The sequence below is a fragment of the Malaclemys terrapin genome, chromosome 1 (genome assembly GCF_027887155.1).
Source record: "Malaclemys terrapin pileata isolate rMalTer1 chromosome 1, rMalTer1.hap1, whole genome shotgun sequence".
NCBI classification, from domain to species: Eukaryota; Metazoa; Chordata; order Testudines; family Emydidae; genus Malaclemys; species Malaclemys terrapin.
In genome coordinates, this window is record NC_071505.1 from 147,627,632 (window position 1) to 147,651,621 (window position 23,990).

Sequence of the window (23,990 nt, forward strand, 5' to 3'; positions counted from 1 at the left end):
AATGAGTAAAGCACAAGCAGCCCCCTCTCAACACAGCAAGGAATCTGGTCATGGTGACATGTCAGACTATCCTTCCGCCATACCTCTAACTGTTCCTCCAAGGGCTTATCTACAGTGGCTATGTCTACACTTGCAGAGTTTTTGCACTGTCAGTTTCAATGGAAATGAGATAGGTGTGTATATATATATAGGTATATCTATATCTATATCTATATATATATATATATATATATATCATTGAACTGGAAGGGACCTTGAAAGGTCATCGAGTCCAGTCCCCTGCCTTCACAGCAGGACCAAGTACTGTCCCTGACAGATTTTGCCCCAGAGTCCCTAAATGGCCCCCTCAAGGATTGAACTCACAACCCTTCGTTTAGCAGGCTAATGCTCAAACCACAGAGCTATCCTTCCCCCCCAAGGGAAGTGGTGGATGTCATCTCTACCTTGACACTTGAAACATTTCAAACAAGGCTGGACAAGACCCTAGAAAATGTGCATTAATGGACAATCGAATATTGACTGGAGGTGGAGCACACAGATCTTTTTTCTCTTTAGTCTAGCAACTGAAAATACAGAATTTGTGCTGCTTCAATATAAAGCAAACTTAGTGACATTAATGGCTCATGAAACCTGGTGTCAGACTTTCAACAAATCGGACAGAGGTTTTTATGCTCAGAATTACACAACCTTCGGTGGCTCCTTACTCAAGAATACACATCCCCTCTTATTTGCAACCTTATTTTGTAACAACATTCTAGTAGGACATTTAAAAAAAGCAATAAATATGTTCACTAGATGTGTTACCAACCAAATACATTCCTCAGAAAAGTGATTAGTAGGAAATGGGGAGGAAAACATTACACACAAAGCACTTTTCCAGCCATCCAGCATCTCTTAAATGTGCACATCTGCTGCGTAAGGATAGAAATGCAATTTCCCTTCTGGTGTTAAGTACACTTGGGTAATGTTTTCAAATTTTTCTACAACCATGAGAGCTATACAGTTAGCTTTAATTTAAAAAAAAAAAAAAAGTGAGACACTCATATAGTCACAAAAAGAAGAACAGGAGTACTTGTGGCACCTTGGAGACTAACAAATTTATTAGAGCATAAGCTTTCGTGGACTACAGCCCACTTCTTCGGATGCATATAGAATGGAACATATATTGAGGAGTTATATATACACACATACAGAGAGCATAAACAGGTGGGAGTTGTCTTACCAACTCTAAGAGGCCAATTAATTAAGAAAAAAAAAAAAAAAAACTTTTGAAGTGATAATCAAGCTAGCCCAGTACAGACAGTTTGATAATAAGTGTGAGAGTATTTACAAGGGGAGATAGAGTCAATGTTTGTAATGGCTCAGCCATTCCCAGTCCTTATTCAATGAGCCATTACAAACATTGACTCTATCTCCCCTTGTAAGTACTCTCACACTTATTATCAAACTGTCTGTACTGGGCTAGCTTGATTATCACTTCAAAAGTTTTTTTTTTTTTCTCATAATTAATTGGCCTCTCAGAGTTGGTAAGACAACTCCCACCTGTTTATGCTCTCTGTATGTGTGTATATATATCTCCTCAATATATGTTCCATTCTATATGCATCCGAAGAAGTGGGCTTATGCTCTAATAAATTTGTTAGTCTCTAAGGTGCCACAAGTACTCCTGTTCTTCTTTTTGCGGATACAGACTAACACGGCTGTTACTCTGAAACCTGTCGTATAGTCACGACTCCAATAGCTTGAGCTTTAAAAAAAATTAGGGCTGTCAAGTGATTAAAAAAACTAACTGAAAATAAACTGTGCTGTTAAACAAGAATAGAATACCATTTATTTAAATATTTTGGATGTTTTTCTAAATATTCAAATATATTAATTTCAATTACAACACAGAATACAAATGTACAGTGCTCACTTTATATTCATGTTTTATTACAAATATTTGCACTGTAAAAAACAAAAGAAATAGTATTTTTCAATTCACCTAAAACAAGTACTGTAGTGCAATCTCTTTATCATGAAAGTGCAACTTACAAATGTAGAACTATGTAAAAAAAAAACCTGCATTCAAAAATAAAACAATCTAAAACTTTAGAGCCTACAAGTCCACTCAGTCCTACTTCTTATTCAGCCAAATCACTCAGACAAATAAGTTTGGTTACAATTAGCAGGAGATAATGCTGCCCGCTTCTTGTTTACAATGTCACCTGAAAATGAGAATAGGCACTTGCATGGTGCTGTTGTAGCCGATGTCACAAGATATTTACGTGCCAGATGTGCTAAAGATTCATATGTCACTTCATGCTTCAGTTGCTGTCTGGCCTAGGGTGACCAGACAGCAACTGTGAAAAATCGGGACATGGGGTGGGGGGGTAATAGGCACCTATATAAGACAAAGCCCCACATATCTGGACTGTCCCTATAAAATCGGGACATCTGGTCATCCTACTTCAAACACCATTCCAGAGGACACGTGTCCATGCTCATAATGGGTTCTGCTCGATAGCAATCCAAAGCAGAGTGGATGGACGCATGTTTATTTTCATCATCTGAGTCAGATGCCACCAGCAGAAGGGTGATTTTCTTTTCTGGTTGTTCAGGTTTTGTAGTTTCCACATTGGAGTGTTGCTCTTTTAAGACTTCTGAAAGCATGCTCCACACCTTGCCCCTCTCAGATTTTGGATGGCACTTCAGATTCTTAAACCTTGGGTCAAGTGCTGTATCTATTGTGACAAAGTTCCTCCTCTATCTTGGTGGGTCCTGTGCTTATTGGCGGATTTTCTTGCCTCAGAGATTCACCATGTGGGTTGGGGAACAGCCCAGAGACCTTCCCCTCTGGAAGAACCCGCAGTCCAGGTCAACTGGGAGGTTTGGGGGGAACCCGGGCCCACCCTCTACTCCGGGTTCCAGCCCAGGGCCCTGTGAATTGCAGCTGTCTATAGTGCCTCCCTGGGCTATTCCCCATGGCCTCCTCCTAACACCTTCCTTATTCTCACCACAGGACCTTCCTCCTGGTGTCTGATAACGCTTGTACTCCTCAGTCCTCCAGCAGCACACCCTCTCATTCTCAGCTCCTTGCGCCTCTTGCTCCCAGCTCCTCACACACACACCATAAACTGAAGTGAGCTCCGTTTAAAACCCAGGTGCCCTGATTAGCCTGCCTTAATTGATTCTAGCAGCTTCTTAATTGGCTCCAGGTGTCCTAATTAGCCTGCCTGTCTTAACTGGTTCTAGCAAGTTCCTGATTACTCTAGTGCAGCCACTGCTCTGGTCACTCAGGGAACAGAAAACTACTCATCCAGTGACCAGTACATTTGCCGTCTACCAGACTCCTGTACCCCACTGGTCTGGGTCTGTCATACTATCCTTAGAAATCTCACATTGCTACCTTTTCTTTAAGTTTTGTCAAATTTGAGGTGAAAGTGTTCTTAAAAAGAACATGTGCTGGGTCATCATCTGAGATTGCTATAACATGAAACATATGGCAGAATGCAGGTAAAGCAGAGCAGAAGACATAGGTCTTGGCTACACTTGCAGATGCTCAGCGCTGTGAGTTAAACCTGACTTCGTGCAGCTGAGTAGGGAAAGCGCTGCAGTCTGTCCACGCGGACAGCTGCCCAGCGCACTGTTGTGGCCACATTTGCGGCAATTGCAGCGCTATTGGGAGCAGTGCATTATGGGCAGCTATCCCACAGAGCACCTTTTCCCATTCTGGCGCCATGGGTTGTGGGAAGGGGGCGTGGGTGTGGGGGATTCTGGGTCCTGTCTCAATGCCCTGTGATGCATCGTTTCGCATCCCAGAAATCCCTTTGTTTCCGACCACCTTTGGCGCCATCTTTCAATGGTTTCTGTGCAGCGCGATCTGTCTGCGGGAAATGGAGTCCGAACTGCTGAGGTGTATGCTGACGAGTCTCACCAGCACGTCACCTTTGTCTGTCGAACTATTCCTTAGATCCAAAGTGAGAGTGAGGGTGAGGAGTCCGACGATGCTATCAAGCCGCGTAACGCGTATGACATGAAGTTGCTTGTGGCATTCACGGACATGCTCAGCACCGTGGAACTCCGCTTTTGGGCTCGGGAAACAAGCACCGAGTGGTGGGATCACATCGTCATGGAAGTCTGGGATGACGAGCAGTGGCTGCAGAACTTTTGGATGAGAAAAGCCACTTTCATGGGACTGTGTGAGGAGCTCGCCCCCACCCTGCGGCACAAGAACACGAGATTGAGAGGTGCCCTGCTGATGGAGAAGCAGGTGGCTATTGCAATCTGGAAGCTGGCAACTCCAGACAATTACTGGTCGGTCGCAAACCAGTTTGGAGTGGGAAAGTCGACCGTTGGAATCATGTTGATGCAAGTTTGCAAGGCCATTAATCGCATCCTACTCAGAAGAACCGTGACTCTGGGTAACGTGCAGGAAATAGTGGATGGCTTTGCACAAATGGGGTTCCCTAACTGTGGAGGGGCGATAGATGGGACACACATTCCTATTCTGGCACCACCCCACCTAGGATCCGAGTACATTAATCGGAAGGGGTACTTCTCTATGGTTCTCCAGGCGCTTGTGGATCACTGTGGGCATTTCATTGACATGAACACAGGCTGGCCCGGAAAGGTGCATGACGCACGCATCTTTTGGAACACTTGGCTGTTCAGGAAGATGCAGGCCGGGACTTTTTTCCCCCAGAGTGGAAGATCACGGTAGGGGAAGTTGAAATGCCCATTGTGATCCTTGGAGCTCTCGCTTACCCGTTAATACCATGGCTCATGAAACCCTACACAGGGAGCCTTGACAGCAGCAAGGAACGGTTCAACTACAGGCTGAGCCGGTGCCGAATGACTGTGGAGCGTGCCTTTGGCCGTTTAAAGGGCCACTGGCAATCTCTGTATGGGAAGCTGGACTTGGCCGAAAACAGCATCCCCACGGTTATATCCGCAAGCTGTGCCCTCCATAATATTTGGGAAGGGAAGGGTGAAAGCTTCACTCAGGCATGGACCTCCGAGGTTCAACACCTGGAGGCTGAATTTCCACAGCCAGAGAGCAGGGCTATTACAGGGGCCCAGTGCGGGACTGCAAGGATTAGGGATGCCTTGAGGGAGCAATTTGAGGCTGAAAACCAGCAGTGATATCTGGTGCCCTGCATGGGAGTGAAGTGCAGTAGTTCCAATCTTTAGGAATCAGTGTTTGCTTAGCAGACAAGCAGACTTGTAGTGCCTGTTTATTTCCTGGGCTAAGGAGTCTTTTACTTTATGCAATAATAAAGAATGTTTTTAAAGCCGAAGAATCCATTTATTGAAAAGAAACAAGGGGGTGGAGTGGGGAATAGTACAATCACAGATTCGCGTATGTCCTGTCTGGTGTGCTGTGCAGTGAGTGCTGCACTTCAGGACAGCTATACTGCATGGTGAAGGGGGTTGAATGCAGAGGGTAAGGGTCGTGGTTTTCAGGGCTGGGTGGTGAAGATACTGGTGTTGGAGGCAGTGGGTGGCGTAAAGAATACGGAAGTTGGGGAAAGTGGGTTGGAGGTGACAGTGGGGCACAATGGAAAGAGTTTTGGGACAAGGGCTGTGGGGTGGGGGTGGAGTTTGCGGTACTGTTCCTCTTTCTGCATGGCTACCAGCTCCTGGATAGCGTCTGCTTGGCGCTCCAGGATGCCTATGAGCTTATCAGTCCTTTGCTGCCGGTGCGCGGTGCTTTGCCGCCGGTGCGCTGCGTTTTCCTGGCGGATCCTGCTTTCTCTCTCCCTCCAGTCCTGTGCTTTCTCATTCTCTTTAATAGATTGCCGTATCACTTCTTGCGGCATGTCTTCTTTGCTTTTTCGCGGTCTCTTCCTGAGTCTTTGCAGTCTCTGAGCACGCGATAAGAGGGATGGCTGAGGTCTCAAGGTTGATGCAGCTGTATAGGCAAAATGCAACATTTAACAGAGGCACCATTGTTTATACCAGACAGAGTAATGATTCCCCTCGCACTTAAGGAGTAGAAAATACACAGGGTCTACACAATAGCATAATTTTCCCGTCTGAAACAGAGCACACATATCCCACGGGAGCCTCAAAATGGTGAGTAAGGGGGACTGATTGTTTCAGGGCTGCACTGTCCTCTGGGTTTCTGTGCCTTGGGGAGAGCCAACAGCTTCAGGGGTCACCTACACTGAACACTGTCCCAACATTTTCCACAGGAGTTCGTCCTGGACGATATCTCGCTGCTGAGGGTGACCTGGGAAGCAAGGGAGGGTCTTCTACTGCAATGCAGCTTCCGCCCTGGCCCATATGCAGCTTGCCTGTGTGCAGCAACGGTCCCCCGCCCCTCGCGGCACAGTGGCGTGGACATGTTAGCCTGGCTGGGACAAGGACCAAGGTGGCTCTCCCGATAAACCCGTGCAAGCGCATTGCACATGTTCTGGATGAGACATTCGAGGAGATTACCGAGGCCGATTACCGCGATGCGATAAACCACATCAATGCACTATTCTGCATCTAGGCACGCATGCCTAACCCTCCTCTCCCAAAGAGCCCGCACCGAAAAAATTCCTTCCCAAAAAAAAAAAACCGCTTACCGGGAACCTGCTCTTCTGTTTGTCCTCCACCAAGTACCGGCCGCTGCGACTGGCTACCTTCCTCCTGGCTCGAGAAGAGCTCCTGGCTGCATGGGATTCCGGGGTGTCTCCATCCGGCCCACCACCATCACTCCCTTTTTCCTCCTCCTCCTCCTCCCCCCACACACCGGCTCTGAGGTGTCCATGGTGGTGCTCGGAGTGGAGGTGGGGTTAACCCCAAGCATCGCATCCAGCTCTTTGTAGAATCGGCAGGTCGCGGGGGGGGGGGGGGGCACCCGAGAGGCCGTTGCATCATGGGCTTTGCAGTAGACACTCCGCAGCTCCTTCACTTTAATCCTGTACTGCAGGGTGTCCCGGTTATGGCCCCTTTCCATCACGTCCTTTGATATTTTCCCGAAGGTATCGTAATTCCTACGGCTGGAGCGCAGCTGGGACTGGACAGCTTCCTCCCCCCAAACACTGATGAGGTCCAGCAACTCGCCATTGCTCCATGCTGGGGCTCGCTTGGCGCGTGGAGCCATGGTCACCTGGAAAGATTTGCTTATAGCACTCCACACCACGCCGGGATGAGCAAACAGGAAGGGGACTTTTAAAATTCCTGGGGAATGTAAAGGGTGGGTCACATGGTTGGTTACCTGAGGCCAGGGGAGTAGAGTTTAAACTGATGACCAGAGTGGCTAGAACAGGCATTGTGGGAGACTGCCGAATAATTCTGGAGGCCATTCACAGCGCATTGGGCGGCCACACTGGCGCCGCAGCGCTGCAGCGCAATACTCGCTATTCCTCTCGGAGAGTTGGAGTACATGCAGCGCTGCAACCACAGAGATACAGTTCTGCAAATGCCTTGCTAATGTCGACGGGGAGTGAGTTACAGCGCTGGGGGAGCCTTTACAGCGCTGTAACTCGCAAGTGTAGCCAAGGCCATACAATTCTCCCTCAAGGAGTTCAGTCACAAATTTAACTAACACATTATGTTTTTAATGAGCGTCATCAGCATGGAAGCATGTCTACTGGAATGGTGGCTGAAGAATGAAGGGGCATATGAATGTTTAGCATATCTGGCATGTAAATACCGTGCAACGCCAGCTACAAAAATGCCATGCAAATGCCTGTTCTTACTTTCTGGTGGCATTGTAAATAAGAAGCAGGCAGCATTATCTCCCATAAATATAAACCAACTTGTTTGTTTTAGCAATTGGCTGAACAAGAAGAAGGACTGAGTGGATTTGTAGACTAACGTTTTACATTGTTTTGTTTTTGAGTGCACTTATGTAACAAATGAAAATCTACATTTGTAAATTGCACTTTCACGATAAAGAGATTATACTACAGTATTTGTATGAGGTGAACTGAAAAATACTATTTAAATTGTTTACCATTTTACAGTGCAAATATTTGTAATAAAAAAATGACAAAGTGAGCACTGTACACTTTGTATTCTGTGTTGTAATAGAAATTAATATATTTGAAAATGTTGAAAAACATCCAAAATATTTAAATAAATGGTATTTATTCTTGTTTAACAGCACAATTAATTTTCAGTTAGTTTTTTGAATCACTTGACAGCCCTAATTTTTTTTTTTTTAAAGCTCAAGCTATTGGAGTCATGACTATATGAGTGTCTCTTCTTTTTTTTTTTTAAATGAAAGCTAACTGTATAGCCCTCATGGTTGTAGAGAAAAATTTGAAAACATTACCCAAGTGTACTTAAACACCAGAAGGCAAATTGCATTCCTACCCTTACGCAGCAGATGTGCACATTTAAGAGATGCTGGATGACTAGAAAAGTGCTTTGTGTGTAATGTTTTCCTCCCCATTTCCTACTAATCCTACTAATCCCGGCCAATGGAAACTGCAAATCCAGCGCTCTGGGCAGAAGCAGCACGCAGAGCTGCCTGGCCATGCCTCTGCCTAGCAGTTGAGCGAGGGGGATGTTGCCGCTTCCGGGGAGCCCCCCAGGTAAGCGCTGCCCACAGTCCGCCTCGCCCTGTCCAGTGTCGCAAACCCCTGACTCCTCCCACACCTAAACTGCGCTGCGGTGGATGCGGGGGCCCGAGACTACTCCAGCAGTGGCTGGTGTGCTCGGCGCAGAGGCTGCCTGAGCCGTGTGCACCAGCCACTGCAGAAGTCAGGGAAAGTCATGGAATATATTTCCCATGCCCCAACCTCCTGCTGCCTCCCATACCAAAACTCTGCTATTGTTGCTGGGAGGGAGGCGTGGAGCCAGGTAGGGAGCCTGCTGGTCCCACCAACCAACCCCTCCCCCCCACCAGCACCAGCAGGGGTCCCAGAACGCGTGCACCCTCCCTTCCCCTCCCCCAACACACACAGCAGCTGGGCCACCCTCCCCCAGCACTCACAGGGCTCCCGGGCAGCACCCCCGCCAAGTTTTATTCACTGGTATTTTTAGTAAAAGTCATGGACAGGTCACAGGCCATGAATTTTTGTTTACTGTCTGTGACTTTTACTAAAAATTCCTGTGACTAAAACGTAGCCTTAATTGTGATTGTTTTAATCACAATTAATTTTTTTAAGTTAGTCGCATGAGTTAACTGTGATTAACCAACAACCCTAAATAAAATCGTAAGAGTTGGCAACATTTTCAAGTTACATAATCACTTTATTTACCACTAAAATTGCAACCACCTCTAGGGTGAAACACAGACATCCTATAACATTTTAGGATAGAAAGTGCAGAAAAATCCTATATTCAATTCAAACTAATCGGGAGCGGCAGACCATAATTACTTAAAATGGATTCTGTTCAGTACACTAGGAATAAAACACCCCAAAAAGTGCCGGAGAACTTTAATGACAAGTGCGTCAGGGCCTCAGATTTACATCTCAATGGAAGATATGGTGATTGCTCTGGGTGCCACAGAATTCGGTTAAAAATAGTTTCTGACCAGAACTACTTGTTCTTTCTTCCTCCTTCTAATTTTAAAAGTAGCTTGAACTAAAGCTGACCAAAGTTACAGCATGAAACATTTTACTGTAAAGCCCCAGTTACTTCCTATTCCTCAATATTACAATGAATACTTATGAACTCACAAAGGATTAATGCAGATGCCTGTTATATTTCCATAGTAATCTCATTGTAATTTATTATTCTTGACTACAACTACTAGAGGACTCCCATAATGTCTAACCACCTCCTACCAATACAGACAATACACTGCTATCAGGCCTGGCAACTGGATGTACACCTTGTGTTGTAAGCAGAGACGAAGGCCTGTAACTTCCATTACGATGGCTATGCCTAGAGAGAAAGTGCAGCTTACTGTACCATCTCACTAGTGATATGGTATACCAGTTGTCCCCAATCTTTCCAGCCCAAAGTCCGAAATACTATGCTACCACAGTCCAGAGATTGTGGCTCCTGCAGCACAACAGAGAAGCAGGCAACAGAACAGCAAGAGTAACTCTTCTTCTCCCTCCCCTGCAATGCAACAGGCAGCCAGTTGTGGAGTTGTTGAGCAGCTGCAGCAGGAGAAGGACAGCAGCTGTTCAGAGTGCTGCTAGCTCATCCCAGAGCTGTTCCTGGGAATAGAGGAGAAGCAGGAGACAGGCAGTTGGGGAGACTCCTACCTCCTCCCCAGAGTAAAAAGACAGAGGGTTCTGGTTTTAAAATCACTGGGTGTGGCTCATGGAATACATGTTCAGTTTATAATCAGCTACAAATCCTCCTCTTAACACAGTGCCTTCAAGGGTCATAATTTATTGCATTCAGGAACAGAAGAGACCCTTGGGCAAAGGCTGGACATCAGCAAGTTTCACCTTTTAAAAGCACCTGCTCACACAAGTGCAAAGAAGTGCAAAGAAGCACAGCAATGGGACTATTTGTGCTTAAAATTGAGCATCTGCATAAGTATTTGCAGGGTCAGGAGCAAAAATTTTATTTGTTAAAAACATCTCTTAGTATCATAAAATCTTTGTCATTTCAAAACAAAAGTCTTTCAGGGTGATCAAAAATTATTTAGACTTTGAATACACCAAAGTTAGTGACTTTTTTATATACACATGCCAACATTTTCAAAGATAGGAGTCTAAATGTCTACATATAGGCACATAAGAGTGGGATGTACAAAAAAGACTCACTGACTTCAGACTGCAAACTCCGACGAAGGAATAGAGCTTATTTTGGTTTCTTGACTTGTTGAAGTTGAATATATCAATAGGTGGTGTTCATTGCAAATATAGCACAAGCTACCTGGTTATAATTTTTGTTTCATTTGTATTGTTCTCACAAATGAGGGCCTGGATTTTTTTTCAAAATAGATTAACTTTGTGTGTGAGCAACTTTTTAACAGAATTTCAGATCTCATAGAGTTTCTCTACTAACATTGAGGAAACTAATTAGAAACACTTAAAAAATGTTCATTTTAGCAATTTAAGACAAAATGGGGAGAGAGTGAAGAACAATCAACTTGTAAATAAAACATGAAATAAAGTAATAAAGTACATTTAAATCAAGATTTTTATAACAGTCCTCCCGCTCCCAAAATAAAGCCAAATTCTTAGAAGGATCTTCTGTTATGCAACTAATGGAGCAACAACCTATATGAAACTAATATTGAGGTTAACTAATTATTCAGTGGTATGCATGTGGGCAATCAACTCACTAGATGGGCAGAACAGGCATTTTTTTTTAATAAAATTAGGTGCTTGCATACCTTGGTGATGGGCAATTTAGAAATACCTAAATAGATAGGCTAAAATAGAACTTTTTATTCATAGATTCTGAGGCCAAAAGGGACCACTGTGATCATCTAGTCTGACCTCCTGTATAACACAGGCCACCAAACTTTGCCAAAGTAATTCCTAAGCAGATATTTTAGAAAAATATCGTATTGATTTAAAAATTTATCACTGATGGAGGATCCACCACAACCCTTATTAAACTGTTTCAGTAGTTAGTTATCCTCACTATTAAAAACATATGCCTTATTCATGAATACTAGATTTCATTGGCAGCGCATGAACTGCTGGCTCTGGGAGGCTAGCCCCTAGACCTACCCCTTCTGCCCAAGGCCCTGCCTCTCCTCCCCCCCTCCCCCAAAAGAGCCCAGAGGCCTCCCCCCAGAGTAGTTGCCAGCCCCTCCGCACCCCAGGCTGCCTTAACGCCCCCAGCTCCAGAGTGCTGGACGGGCGGTGCAGCCCGCTGCTCCAGACGGGTGGCGTGGCCCCCAGCGCCCTCAACCCCAGAGCACTGGCCCGGCCCCAGCGCCCCCAGCCCCGGAGCACCGGGCAGGCGGCCCGGCCCTGGCCCCAGCCCCAGCCATGGGGGAACAGCAGGACGCAGGAGGGGGCCTGGTGGCACAGCATGGGCATGGCCACGCCTGGCTATTTGGGGAGGCTCAGCCTCCTCCGGCCTGTGATACTACTCCCCATGAGACGTTCCAGACTGACAGCCCTGAAGATCAAATCCTTCAACTTAGCCTCAGATAGGTGTACCATGTGTAGCAGCAGGGCAAGCTACCTTTGTGCCATCCTTTAAGTATTCCTCACTCCTGACCTGGAGACACTATCGATAGGGATTCCAGTTGACTTCAGTCTGCATCAGCCATTCATTTCTTAGCCTCAGTTCGGGGCCCACAAACTCCCCCAACTGGCCCATAAGCAGTGGTGATTTTTTTTTAAATGCAGACACCGTGGGACCTGGCATGGATCAGAGTGGCCAAGATGAAGTATAATAGCGTTGGAGGGGAGAGGTAGTGCCTTCTGGAGAGCCGGAGACAGAAAAGGGTATTTTTCATAGTTGTAGCTATGTGGGCTCTAACAGCACTGTCTAAAAGGCCACCAACACTGAACGGACGTAACCTGACAGCACGTGCCCTCAACAGAGGGAACTGGTATAAAAGAGGAAAATACAAATGCTTCCCTTGCTCCACTTGTCTGCGTTCAATTTCGACACTTGCCTTTCATACAGGTGCTGATTCAGCTTTCTCAATGCCTAGCTGAGAAGAGGGTACTGGTTATATTGGGTATAAAGGTGATTTAGAGGTAGGTGTCATCCGTTGCCTGAACATTATCCCCCCATACTCTGTATTGGAAAAAATAGGGAGAAAATTAAGCCTTGTGGAATGCCACATAGAGGGTTTTGAAGATACAGTATCTGTTGCCTATTATAACCCTCTCTTGGTTTGGTCTGAGAAGAACCAGAGCCATTTCCATTCACCCTGCAATCTCTTGGAGACTGCCCAGCAGAATTTGGTGATCAAATACCACAAAAAGATCTAGCAGCGAGATCCCCAAATTCACGTGTATACACCTACATGCCTGAACAATTCAAATTCCATCTCAGAGCTGGAGACATGCACGCACACTGAACCTTATCACCATTATAGGCATCTGTGCCCTTTTCTTGCCAGGACATTCAGGAATGGAGACAACGAAGACATAGAGAAAATGGAATTCAATGGGTCTTGTAAGGATATTTCAGGACCAATTCCACCAGGCCCACAGGTTACCTCACCAAACCCATAGAAAGCAGGAAAAACACTGCTTACAGTGAGTTCTTAAATCCAAGGACCAGGTTGTATTTACACAGGTGTTACACCCCAGGCAGAGATTCTAGTTTCTGACATGATCTTTACACACAATATTACACAATCTTTTATCAACACTCCTTCCTACTCACTACTCCAAATCTTTCCTTTACTATTGGGACATAGTTATTGCCATACATGATGTTACAAATTACACAATAACTTACATAACACGTTGTTCCCCTTTTTAGCATAAAGAAAATTATCAATCCTATTATTTGACAGGGACTTTCCTTGTTTACTTTAGACACTACAAAAACTCAGTAACAGAATGACCAAATGTTAGTATTCTTTCCCCGGAACCTTTGTTTGCACTTTCCCCATCTCTAAAAGGTTATAACAACCACACAATTATACAGGCCTACAAAACCTACTTTTATATTACTCATACATTGCTAATCAGTCATCCACTATATAAAGATTAGACCTTTACCATGTTATATAGGGTAAGCTCACCTAACCAATGCTTTACTCCCTTATAGGTCTACTTTAAGTTTCAAGATGCTATAATCCTGATTCTGCCATCCTTTCTAGGTGTGTTGTATTTCAGGAGCCTCCCATACTTCCTCCTGCTGCCAATGCTGGCGCAAATATTTACCACTGCAACAAAAGACCCCACTACTGGCTAAAATCTAGCTCTTTAGTCCTGTCCCCCAAATCTAAAGCCCTTCACAGCAGAGTAAGTTTTTAGCATCAGCGCAGACACTGGCTAGGCTTGCATGCTATAAGTTTGAATATGAATCGAACAATACAATCTACTGCAGCACAAGTAACAGGATTCCACATGTGTTCTTGATCTGACATCTAAACAGATGTCCATGTCTAAAAGGATGACACACTTGGGAGACGGTATTACCAAGCATGCACCTTCAAAAAGAACAGCAAGTCAGCAGAATAATACAAGGCAAGAAAGCTGCAGTAACAACCTTTTCCACTGAAGTGGCAAAGGCTTAGCAATATTCACAAAAGGGTTAGGGATATCTTTCCATTTGTGCGTGTTTGGATTTGTAAAGCCAAGAGAGGGGTGTATGTGGCAAATATTTTCTGTGCTTGTATTGACAAAATTCACCCAGACAGACATTGCATGAGCACTGTAGGTCATGGCATGAAAAATTTAGCAGACGCTTAATAGCCAGGAAGATTAGACATACCAGCAGATGTTGTGACAGTCTGTACCCCTATATTCCCCCCTTTTACAGGACTATGATATATTTCGTATAAAGTATTCTTTGTGAGTGAGCAACAGGGGATGGATCACTCGATGATTACCTGTTCTGTTCATTCCCTCTGAAGCACCTGACTGTCGGAAGACAGGATACTGGGCTAGATGGACCTTTGGTCTGACCCAATATGGCTGTCCTTATGTGAGATATCATTTAAAAACTCATCATTTGCTGACCATTATTGTCCTGGTAAAATGTGTTTGGCAAAGCTGTTAAAAAGTTGTAAGATTGTACTGCATGCTATTACTGAAAGACATGTTTCAAATCTGGGGAGCAGTCAAAAACCAGTTCCCCAGAGACAAAACGCTAGCCAACACCTCAGCCAGGTGTCAACAAAATCAAATGAACCATCACCTGGATAAGTGGCCATTCTTTGACAGAAAAGAGGGTGTGGCCAAAAAAAAATCTACATCTTGATACAGAAAAAACTTGGGGTTCATGTCCACACAGACTTTCTGTCTCCTGAACCTTAGCTGGAGATGATTCTCGAAGAAGAAAAAGAACTGTAAGAAGGGAAAGTAGACACCCCAAATTATTCCTCCCTTTCTCTCTACCCTCAGCATCCACAACACCTAAAGAAGAAAGGAAACAGCTTTGGACCAGGGGAGGGATCCTGACTGAAAGAAAGTCAGCCAGTAAGACTGCAGAAACATGTGGTGAGAGAGACTTTGCTTTGAATTCACTTAGCTTGTTAAGTTAGGCATTAGTTGTGTTTTACCTTTATTTTCTTGTAATCAATTCTGACTTTTATGCCTCATTACTTATATTAATTTAAAATCTATCTTTTGTAGATAATATATTTGTTTTAGCCAAAACCAGTGTGTTTTTACTGAAGTGTTTGGGAAAGTATTTGAGATAACAGGAATTATTGTTCAAGAGAGAGCTTGGCAGTACAAGACATACATTTCTGGGGAAAGTCTGGGACTGGGAGCTTGTTGGTGTTGCTCTACAGTGTAATTCAAGAGTAGCTGGCTATAGCACTCATATAGAATAACTGGGAGTAAATTACATGCAGGAGGCTTTGTATGAGCAGACCAAGAATGGTTGCTTTCACAGTGAAGCAGTGTAAAAGGCACCCCCGGTTGGAGAACTGAGTAGACACAGCTGATCATCAGTCCAGATTGTATCCTGGGCCTAGGTAATGTCACAGACATCACTTCAAAATATGAGAGGATGGCCACCAGGACTCTAGGAGCAACAGCTCCAGTGAACCATAATTGTTAGGCCAAGAAGGACAATTATGATCATCTCATTTAACATTCTGCTTAGGGCTAACCATAAACTTGCACCCACTAATTCCTGAAAGTCCAATAACTTGTGGTTAAACTGAAGTATACCTTTCAGACAGACATGCAATCTTGATTTAAAGATTTCAAGTAATGGACAATCTATCACGTCCTTTGATGAATCATTCTAAACATTACCATTACTATTAAATGTGTGTGCCTTATCTACAGTTTGAATTTTTCCATTTGTCTTTGGGTATAGCTCAGAGATTTGCTAACCTGAAGCAGAGTGAAACTGAGATGATTACCAATTTCATTTCTGAGCAGCAGTGAAAGTGAGCAGAGTCTGGTCAGTTTCATTTTGCTGCTACCTGACATAGCTCTGAGCAGTGACAAAGACCCTCAAGCTGTGGTTGCAGACTCAAGACGGTAACATCACATTAGTTTACATTAAGGTCACAAATGGAAAGCTATCTTTGCAACCATGATGGTGAAAAATGTAAAAATAGAAACTGAAGTTCTTCAGAAGGGAAAGGCTTAGGGCCCTTTCCAGGAAAAATTTCTGACATGCCAGTGATGAGCAAACAAATGGATTTTTGAGCCCTGCTGGAGGTTGTAGAATTGGTTGGTTTTTTTTTAAATCATTGATATATAATACGTACATGGCCCTGTACAGTAGAGAAAATATAGCCACAATACCTGCTCCAAAGATCTTGTGGTCTAAGGTTATGATTCAATACTATACCGAACAAAGAAAAGGGTAGTTACGCAGCTTGAACACTTCATGGAACACATGGTTCTTAGTAATTTTTTTTGAAGGTGGGATGGGAGAGAGCAGAATGAAGAGACATGGAGTGCGAAGTGGACAAGGGAGACCATCAAAAATGAGAAGAGACGAGAATTGGCAGCACAAGAAAGGGAAAAGGGTGGGTGGACTTGAGAAAACAAATTAGGAAAAGTGTAGGATAGGCCAAGTTATGTGGAGCCTTGAAAGTGAGAGCATGTAATTTCTACTTGATGTAGAAGACTGAAAGTTAGTGCAGGGTCTGAGTGAGAAAGTGGGGAGACTGAATAGTGAGAGACAACAGAGGCTTTTGGCAGATGTGTTTAGAATACTCTGGAAGGGATGAAGTGAATAGCTGGGCACCCAGAAAAATTATGGGATTTTACGATATGAGATGCTCAAGGCACAACAGGAGTTTGGTCAAAATCTCTTTCCTCAACAAGACATTCCAGCCACATGAGAGCTTAGTTCCACAGTTACTGCCTTACCTTAGCTCAAGGTGCTTTGAGACAGCTGGAGTTTGAAAGGTGCTAGAGAAAAGCAAACTAAGTGTGTTATACAGTGGAATATTGCTGTTAAGCACAAGAATATGCAGTGCAGGACTGAATTTTTTTTTTTTTTTTTTTTTTTTTTAAAAAGACTCCACTGATTTCCATTTTAACATTTACATCTCCCCTTCCTTATGCAGCTTAAATTTCATTTAACTATATTAACAATATGCCACTGCTACCATGCAGGAAACTGACAACACTAAAATAGCACCGAGATTATTATTACGAATGCAAGAGCAAAGAGTCAGGGAGGAAGGGGTTAACTACTTGTGAATCCATATAGCAGTAGACTATAGTGATGGAAGAAACCTATCAGGGCATCTACTCCATCCCCTTTCCAATGCACGGCTACCCCCTATAGTACCTTCTCTTTAGTGTCTTGTTCAATCTAATTTTTAAAATAAACCATTGCCCAGTCTATGGGTGCATGTCCCATTCTGTACTAGAACATGAAGCCAACCCAATAATAAATGTAATATGTTTACCTTAAGATTTTTCTTACAATAATAGAAATAGAAAGCAATGTGGTACAATAAAAGGATTATGTGAATATGATGGAGATTGGGGGAGACAGAGAAGGGGGAAGAAGGAGAGAAAAAGAAACATCTTTCTTCAACCACAGGGAACCTTAGATTTGTTTTCTTTCTAGCTTCAAAATCAAATTCAAATATTATTCTGGTAAATACTCTGACACAGTTTAGTTTTTCAGTAAAATGCAATATTTCAATTGAGTACTATAAATAACAGAGCCCAACACAAGTCTGTTAAATTCAATGTGGGAGCTCTAGCTTCTGTCTCTCCCTCACCACAACCCACTCTCCCTTGCAGTTTCTAGTCACGTAATTTTTCTTTCATATTAACCTTGAATCTGACAACTGAATGTTACACTATGTCAGGTTCACAAATATGATTGGGCTATGAGAAGGGGGAAGAAACATCAAAAGCATGCATCACCCATCCAGACTCGATTAACTTGAGCTACAGAAAACAAAGCTATAAAATGCTTTCTATGTTGGCAACAGTTAACAAATTAATCCTCCCTAACCACTGTCTCCAAACAGAACAGAGCGTCTCCCTCTACCGGTTAAGAAAACACTGAAGCTTGTACTCTCTTACATATAGCATGTGGCTGACCCACATGAACAACAGAATGTACTTGTGGATATTTAATGCTTTGTTGTTTCTCTTAAGTACTAAAAAAATCCATTTGAAGAGATGGTACTGAGTTATTTAGAGTCTAACAATCTTGCAACACTTTGCCTGTAGAAAGTACATTTCTGCAGATTGCATGGTTTTAAAAGGACACAGAACAAAGGATTAACATTTTCCCCCAGAGGCCTCTGTAAGAGATAGTGCTTTACTTTAGCTATCTGCCATTTCCATCTCTATCTCCAGCTATATTACAGCAGGGTGACAACCCCACAATAGTTAAGGTTAAGACCAGCTTTCTGTTTAAAGCTCAACTCTTCTAAGTGCTCTAAAAATCTACAGTGTTACTCAGATTGTCTTGAAATTTGATGTGCATCACTTGCATATGGGATTCTGTTAACGGGCCAAATTTGGAGACATTTGAACCAAAGAGTTCCCGAGATACAGCCCCCAGCAAAAAAACCAGCCTGTTTAAAAGTTGCGCATCAACAGTGGAATACCATGTGGGCAATCACGCAAAGAAAAATCTTGTTTACCCTCAATCATGCACAAATCTGGCAGATTTATTTAATGACTATTTGACTTTAACAGTAATATATTTCTTTTTTACTTTCCTCACTGGTTCCATTGTTACCCCAATAGAGCCTAACAGTAAATCACACACAACCAACCACAATGCCAATAAATGCAAAGTAATGCACATTGGAAAACATAATCCCAACTATACATATAAAATGATGGGGTCTAAATTAGCTGTTACCACTCAAGAAAAATCTTGGAGTCATGGATAGTTCTCTGAAAACATCCACTCAATGTGCAGCGGCAGTCAAAAAAACGAACAGAATGTTGGGAATCATTAAGAGAGGGATAGATAAGAAGACAGAAAATATCATATTGCCTCTATATAAATCCATGTTAAGCCCACATCTTGAATACTGCGTACAGATGTAGTCACCACATCTCAAAAAATATATATATTGGACTTGGAAAAGGTTCAGAAAAGGGCAACAAAAATGATTAGGGATATAGAACGGCTGACGTATGAGGAGAGATTAATAAGACTGGGACTTTTCAGCTTGGAAAAGAGGCGACTAAGGGGGGATATGATAGAGGTCTATAAAATCATGACTGGTGTGGAGAAAGTAAATAAGGAAGTGTTATTTACTCCTTCTCATAACACAAGATATATGGGTCACCAAATGAAATTAATAGGCAGCAGGTTTAAAACAAACAAAAGGAAGTATTTTTTCCACACAACACAGTCAACCTGTGGAACTCCTTGCCAGAGGATGTTGTGAAGGCCAAGACTATAACAGGATTCAAAAAAGAACCAGATAAATTCATGGATAGGTCCATCAATGGCTATTAGCCAGGATTGGCAGGGATGATGTCCCTAGCCTTTGTTTGCTAGAAGCTGGGAATGGGCGACAGATCACTTGATGATTACCTGTTCTGTTCATTCCCTCTGGAGCACCTGGCATTGGCCACTGTTGGAAGACAGGATACCAGGCTAGATGGATGTTTGGTCTGACCCAGTATGGCCGTTCTTATGTACAGGCAAGAGCAGCATGTGGTAAAAGGCTCCATACCACCAACAAGGACACCCTACTTTATTCTCCTTTGAATTTGATTGTGATACTGAGCTTTCATTTCTATACTGCCTTTTACCCAAACATCCTTACAAGTATTTACTTTATAAACACTGCTCCTGGATTGTACAACTATATAAGTAATACTGCATCCATCACCAAAACACAGCCAACTACTGGGGCAAAAGGTGGCAATTGTTTAATCTCTCTCAGCAACACTACAGAACAGTTGAGGTCAGGAAACAAAGAATACCATGTTCTCTTCAAACTGAAAGGGAAAACTAAGATGACCATGTAATTACCCATGTTGAAATTTGGCCAGTCTACTGAGGATCTAACACTCCTGCTCTTTCAAGAAGCAACATGGAATCTTTGATTACAAACTATAAGGACTTTGGGTTTGAATTTTGTATTTCATTCTAATATTAGCAACTCTTGAAGCATAGTGCTCCCAGCTCCAGGATAACCCAGGAGAAAGATCACAGTCACCAAAGTATGTTTCACTACTGAAAAGCATTGCGTTTCTTGAAATTCTGGAGCCTAAATGATGAAAGAAAAAACAAAAATATTTGATGCTTGCACCATACCTGTCATGGGATCAAACAGCTGATTGGCCTCCAAGTCTGTGAAGGTGCTGAAACAAATAGGACATTTGAAGGAGGCACGATTGGTGGAATCTCTCTCGTCCGTCTCAATCCTCCTCCTCATGTGGTCCAGCTTGTACTTCACCACATTGACCAGCAGGCGATAATTGATGAAGTAGTAGTTGTGCCGGGTGGTTTTGCCATCCGGAGCTGTCTCCACTCTCATCCTGCATTTGATGAACTTGTCCCCCTTGAGGGTGTTAAGAACTGCCCGCAGTTGCTTCCGATCAAACTTCAGCAGCTCCAACATGTCCTCCTCCTTTACGCAGGGATTCCGGATGAGGATGTCCAGAGCCAAAGCATGTTCAATGCCATAAAAACCACGCACTACATACTTAGCAAGGCGCTTCAAAGCCGCTGGGACTTCAGTGAGGACGTCCGGGTCTGTCATATCAGGTATGACACTGAAGCTTCATGTATACTGCAAGGAAAAGAAGATGGACTATAAATTATTTTCCCTCACTTAAACAGTTTTGATTCAGGTTACCAAAACCTAAAAAGGAAGGACCACTAAAGATAATAGTTTCTCATTTTCCCTTCCCCATTCCCTCAACACACTCTTCAGGTATTAATAATGCAACTAACAGCACAGTACGATTAGACAGCGCACTGTTTTCACTGCAAAATGGGAAAATGTTGGTGATTTTTTTCTACCATAATACCTAATAGATTTCAGTTCCACCTGCTCTGCTGTAACATTAAATATCTCTTGCCTTTGAGCTCTTATAGAGCTACATGATCAGCTGAGACTTACATCTAGGAAACAGGCACCAAAAGTCTACAATGAGACACATCATCACACAGAAATAAATCACAGTTTGACATTTGGGGAGTTTAATGAGGGAGTTCTCCAGGTGAAGGAGGAGAAACAACATGATGCTTGAGGTGAGTTTGTTGTGTGTGTGTGCTTGCAGTGTGCCTGCCTGCCTGCAGTTTATAGTGTGGTCTGGTTGGGGCACCATGTGCTGAGCCTAAGGCCTGCCAGGCAAGGCTGAGAGCATCTTAACAAGGCTTTGATCCCTAAATTCTTTAGGATCTGGAAACCAGGGGATGGGGCTACTCAAGGAGAACTGGGGGTTAAAAAGCCAGCTTCTAAGACCTTGGCTACACTGGCGCTGTACAGCGCTGCAACTTGCTGCGCTCAGGGGTGTGAAAACGCCCCCCCCCCCGAGCACAGCGAGTGCAGCGCTGCAAAGCACCAGTGTAATCACCGCCTGCAGCGCTGCACGCTCGCTCGCAGCACTGCAAGCTATTCCCCTTGGAGAGGTGGAGTACTTGCAGCGCTGCGAGAGAGCTCTTGCAGCACTGGCGGCGTGACTACACTCGCGCTTCACAGCGCTGCCGCGGCAGCACTGTGAATCCCCAAGTGTAGCCAAGGCCTTAGTGACCAGAGGAGCTAGAAGGGGAGTTTAGAGAGGGAGTGTGAGAGCCAGATACATCTAGCATGCTCTAAATTTAGGCCAATAAACACCTTCTCCCTTACCCTTTCCCCCCCCCCCAAAAAAAATAGCTGCAGAACTAAAACTAATGCAGGCAGAAGCCCAGCAGCAGAGAGGGGGCTACCCAATTTAATGCACTGAATGCAGCATGTATGATTACCTGCCTTATGGGAAGGTGGCATATGTATGTAGTTAATGCAAGCAGTTTGTGTCATGGGCTCTTGAGGCCAGAGTGGCTGACCTGGAGGAGTTAAGGGAGACAGAGAGGTACAAAGACAAGACTTTCCGGGACACAGTAGTGGTTCCACTGCCTCTGTGCTGTTGAGGAGGATGAAAGTCTCAGGGAAGGAGAACATTAAAATGGAGCGGAGGGAAACTATCTCATAGTTGGGACCCTTCTTCCAGATGATGTCATGGTATCTTCACACACTGGGGAAAGGGACCTCATTTGTTAGATAGAGACCAGTAATAGTAACAGGGGATTTGATCATTAGAAATATAGATAGTTGGGTTTATGATGACCAAGACAACCGCATGGTGAATTGCTTGCTAGGTAGGAAGGTTGCAGATCTCTCAAGACATCTAGACAGATGTATGTGCAGTGCTGAGGAGGAGCCAGTGACATAGGGAAAAGGTCGGAGAGAGGTCCTAGAGGCCAAATTTAGGCTGCTACATAAGAGATTCAAGTCCAGAAGCTCCATGGTAATGTGTTCAGTTCCACCATCAAGGCCAGTTAGACAGGCAGAACGGCAGGGCTTCAATGTGTGGATGAAACAATGATGTATGGAGGAAAGTTTTAGATTTATTAGGAACTGGAGAATCTTTTGTGAAAGGAGGAGCCCATCCAGGAAAGATAGGTTCCACCTAAACCAAAATGGAACCAAATTGCTGGCATATAAAATTAAAGAGGGTCAGAGGAGTGTTTAAATTAAGGGCCGGGGCGGGGGGGGGGGAAGCTGACAGGTACAGAAGAGCACACAGTTTGGACAGAGACATCCCTTAGCAGAGGAACTCTTAACGGGAATCCTCTTATCCTACTAACAAAGAGAGGATAGAAGTTGATAAAGTACAAATGGGAACTGAAGAGAAACAGTCAAATGAAAAGGAGTCCCATTCAGTTACATCACATGAAAGCAGACAACTAAAGATTGACAAATTCTATAAGTGCTTGTATACAAATGCTAGAAATCTAAATACTAAGATGTGTGAACTTGAGTGCCTGGTACTAAATGAAGATATTGCTATAATAGGTGTCACAGAAACTTGGTGGAAGGATGGTAATCAATGGGACACTAATACCAGAATTCAAAATATATAGGGATGAGAGTAGGTTGTGCTGGTGGGGGAGTGGCATTATATGAAAACGAAAGCATAGAGTCAAATATAGTAAAAATCTTAAATGAATCAAACTGTACCACAGAATCTCTATTGATAGAAATTCCATGTTTGAACAATAAGAGTATAGCAGTAGGAACATACTACTGACCACGTGACCAAGATGGTGATGGTGACTATGAAATACTCAGGGAGATGAAAGAGGCTACAAAAATAGAAAACTCAATAATAATGGGGGATTTCAACTATCCCCATATTGACTGGTATATGTCACCTCAGGACATGATGCAAAGATAAAATTTCTAGACACCATTAACAACTGCTTCTTGGAGCAGCTAGTCCTGGAACCCCCAAAGGAAGAGCCAATTCTCAATTTAGTTCTAAGTGGAGCACAGGATCTGGTCCAAGAGGTGAATATAGCTGTATAGCTTGGTAATAGCAACCATAATGTAATTAAATTTAACATCCTAGGGGGATACCAAAGAAACCCACCACAGTAGCATTTAACTTCAAGAAGGGGAACCACACAAAAATGAGGACGCTACTTAAATGGAAATTGAAAGGAACAGTCACAAGCCTGCAAGCTGCATGAAACCTTTTAAAAAAAACACCATAACAGAGGCTCAGATTAAATGTATACTCCAAATTAAAAAAAAAAAAACAAAGAGGACAAAAAAAAATTAAAAAAGACTAAACAGAGTAAAAGAGGCCGTTAGAGGCAAAAAGGCATCCTTTAAGAATTGGAAGTCAAATCCTACGGAGGAAAACAGAAAGTTGCATAAACTCTGGCAAGTCAAGTGTAAACGTATGATTTGGCAGCCCAAAAAAGAATTTGAAGAGCAACTAGCAAAAAAGACACAAACTAACAAGCAAACTGGTTGAAACTATAGTGAAGAGCAGAATTATCAGACACGTAGTTGAACACAATTTGTTGGGGAAGATTCAACA

At 43.5% G+C, this 23,990-nt stretch overlaps 1 protein-coding gene across 1 annotated transcript in view; it reads right to left on the reverse strand.

Moving 5' to 3' along the window:
• The window catches only part of GTF2E1 (general transcription factor IIE subunit 1), a 92,688-nt gene that overhangs the window by 51,538 nt on the left and 17,160 nt on the right, over positions 1 to 23,990 (reverse strand). The window contains exon 2 of the mRNA XM_054042961.1: positions 20,212 to 20,689. Coding sequence (XP_053898936.1) covers positions 20,212 to 20,659 — 448 coding nt within the window. The 5' untranslated portion in view covers positions 20,660 to 20,689. The remainder of the gene's footprint in view (positions 1 to 20,211; positions 20,690 to 23,990) is intronic.